This window comes from Mus caroli, chromosome 5 (assembly GCF_900094665.2).
Source record: "Mus caroli chromosome 5, CAROLI_EIJ_v1.1, whole genome shotgun sequence".
Lineage (NCBI taxonomy): Eukaryota > Metazoa > Chordata > Mammalia > Rodentia > Muridae > Mus > Mus caroli.
In genome coordinates, this window is record NC_034574.1 from 141,658,244 (window position 1) to 141,661,414 (window position 3,171).

General features: G+C 51.6%; 1 protein-coding gene across 2 annotated transcripts in view; it reads left to right on the forward strand.

Moving 5' to 3' along the window:
• The window catches only part of Mtus2 (microtubule associated scaffold protein 2), a 346,971-nt gene that overhangs the window by 117,458 nt on the left and 226,342 nt on the right, over positions 1-3,171 (forward strand). For both annotated transcript variants that reach the window (XM_029477860.1, XM_029477861.1), the window contains one exon: positions 654-3,035. In XM_029477860.1, the coding sequence (XP_029333720.1) occupies positions 876-3,035 (2,160 nt within the window). In that variant the 5' untranslated portion in view covers positions 654-875. The remainder of the gene's footprint in view (positions 1-653; positions 3,036-3,171) is intronic.

Here is a 3,171-nt window from a genome sequence, read left to right on the forward strand (position 1 = left end):
CACACACACCACACACACACCAACCACACCACACCACACACACACACACACCACACATACACACCACAATACACATACATATCACACTATACACACACACCAGACACCCAGACACCACACTATGCACACACATCACACATACATACCACACACACACAAACATACCACACACACATACACACCACAATACATATACATACCACACTACACACACACCACAATACATATACATACCACACTACACACACACACCACATACACCATACTACACACACACACACACACACACACACACCCCATATGTAGACACCACACACACCACATCACACACAAACTACACACACAGCACACATGTCACACAGGAACTACATACACACATATGCCACACACAAACTTTACACACACACAGACACACACACATTTAAGACAGCATACATATAAGACCCCTTATATCTCATTCTAAATGCATCCCTGTGATGCTTCTGCTTGGACATGTTAAACCAGATACAGCCTTTATTTGAAGCTGTTTGGAGATAAACACATGAAAGAACAGTATAGAAGCAAGGGTCACATCTATGTGATTACTGCCTGTCTCTTGCTCATGATTATTGTTGTCTTCGCTCTAAAGCACACACATTTTGATTTCTTCCCAGGTCTCATGAACCAACTGGTTTGCACTGAACAGCAATGGCACATAAAGAGTTGTCCTACTGCGTGTCAAGACAGTGATTAGTTCTGAAACTCATCTGAAGAGGTTCAAAAGAAGCGTCTAGATGTGACATCGTCAGAGGAGGACAGAGAAGGTGACAGCGGCCTGTTGCCCTGCAGCTTGAAGGGAGACTGTATGGCCAGCAGCCGTCACTGAAGACGTGACCATGAGTGTCCCACTTGCTCCAAAGAAATCCTGTTTTAGTCAGCTGCGAGATCACCGAGAGGGAGCAAAAAATAATAATGAGAGTGTTCTGAGGACAGGGGATACAAATGCCAATCAAATCATGTTGGAGGTCAGCTCCTCTTGCGATGAGGCCAAGTCACGTGATCTGGATGATGAGATCGGAAATTCGAATTTAGGCAGGCTACAATACCACAGCCACTTCCAAAAGGAGCCCCTTCACCTTCAGGGCTTCGGGAAAGGGTCTCAGGCCGGCTCTACCAGCCAGAGGGAGTCTCAGGCTTCTCTGACAGTCCACAGGCAGCTGAGTGAAGAACACGCAGTCAAAAGAGGTGCCCTGCAGGCCCCCCAGAGTGTTCAGGGACCAAGTCTTTCCAGCTGGAGGAACGCAGTGGGTCAAGCCAGTCCAGAGGTTTCCGCTAAAAAGGATGCTGAGATTCCCAGGCACATTCCCAAGGACAAATTGGCGAAGACCCTTGACAACGAAGAGCTGAAGAGAGCAAGCAGCTGGGCAGCTGCAGCTGGCAGCGTCCCTCCCACGGACCTGCAGCCAGTGCAGCTGGACACCTTGGGGCCGCAGGACCATGTGCCTGCGCGTGGGGAGGGGCCACAAAGCACACCAGCCAGTCACTCTCCAGGGAAAGGTTTTTCTCCAGGTGAAGGTACCTCAGAGGGGAACAGTGTGTATCTTCCTAAACCATCTACCTCAGAAGCCAAGGGGTCCAGCCCATCAGACACCAAGATGGAAGGGCCACATGGCCTGGATGTTTACAACGAGCGCATCACTCATGCAGAATTGACTCCCAGTTCAGCTTCAGCGTCGAAGGAAAATCCCGGCCTCCGACATCCGGAAGTGTGTTTAGGTCAAGGGACAGGGAAGCCCAAAGTGGAGCTCAAATCTGTCCAACCCCGGAATGAGGAGGGCCTAACATCAGCGCAGGCACAAGGTCCTGGCTGTCACGAGGAAAGAAGTATGTCGCCTGTAGAGAGGAAGGAGCTACTTGAGAAGGCATACCGAGAAGCCACAAGTCAAGGGAACAGCAGCCACCACCAGCTTGGAGTACGAAGAGGCAGCAGCCTAGAAGAAATGACTGGAGTCAGTGCTGGTGTGGAGGGGTCTCAGCAAGCCACCCCTACACTGAGCGCCGCTCCCGCTGGAGAGGCAGGTACTAGACTCACCGGTAAAATGTCAGCCAGTGCAGGTAGAATGGCAAGGGAAACAGCATCGGGCCAAACTGTGCCTGATGTTGGACAAGCAGCTCCTGTTCGCCGTGACCCAACCGAGAGCGTGCCTTCCGAGGTCAGTGGGGAGGAGCGGAGGCTGGGTAGTGGGAACTCGGGCAGTGCCAAATTGTTGGCCTCAGGTCCTTCTGTGGGAGGGAACAGAACCGACACCTCTGGGCTCTTGAGCCCTCGAGGTAGCAATTTGGAAGCCAGAAAAGGCAAAGAGACGGTAGCTGAAAATAGGAACCTTCTAGAAAATGCAGCCCAAACTGACAACACTCCAGCTGGAGTAGATTCCGTGTTCAGTACCCCAGCACCCCTCCTCCACTCAGAGACAACTGTGAACTCCAGTCATCATCCGATTGCCCCATGTAGCAGTTCTCAGGAGCTCGGAGTGTTCAGTGTGGACACAGGGCCACCCTCAGTGGCCTCGCCTCTCACGGATGGTGGGCAGGTATTGAACACATCCCCAAAAGTGCCTGACAGGACCACCTGCTCCAGTGGGATCCCCAAGCCTCCTACTCATCCCAAGGACACGCCCTCCTCCCAGGAAGCACCAGAGAAACTGGAGACGGAGAAAATGGAAGAAAGGACAGAGGCAAAGCCCATCCTCATGCCCAAACCCAAACATGTGAGGCCCAAGATCATCACTTACATCCGCAGGAACCCCCAAGCTCTGAGTCAGGGAGATGCTTCACTGGTCCCTGTGGGGCTTCCATATGCCCCTCCTACATGTGGCATGCCTCTTCCCCAAGAAGAGAAGGCAGCGAGCCGTGACCTTCAGCAGTCTGCAAACATGTACGAGAAACTGAAGCCCGACTTGCAGAAGCCACGGGTCTTCCCTTCTGGACTGATGGTGTCTGGGATCAAGCCCCCAGCACACCATTTCAGTCAGATGAGCGAGAAGTTCCTGCAGGAGGTAAGAGGACATCATTGTAACATGATGTATCCATTTGTGGGTTTGTTTTTTAAATAAACATTTGTTGTATTTCTTCCTTCCTTCCTTCCTTCCTTCCTTCCTTCCTTCCTTCCTTCCTTCCTTCCTTCCTTCCTTC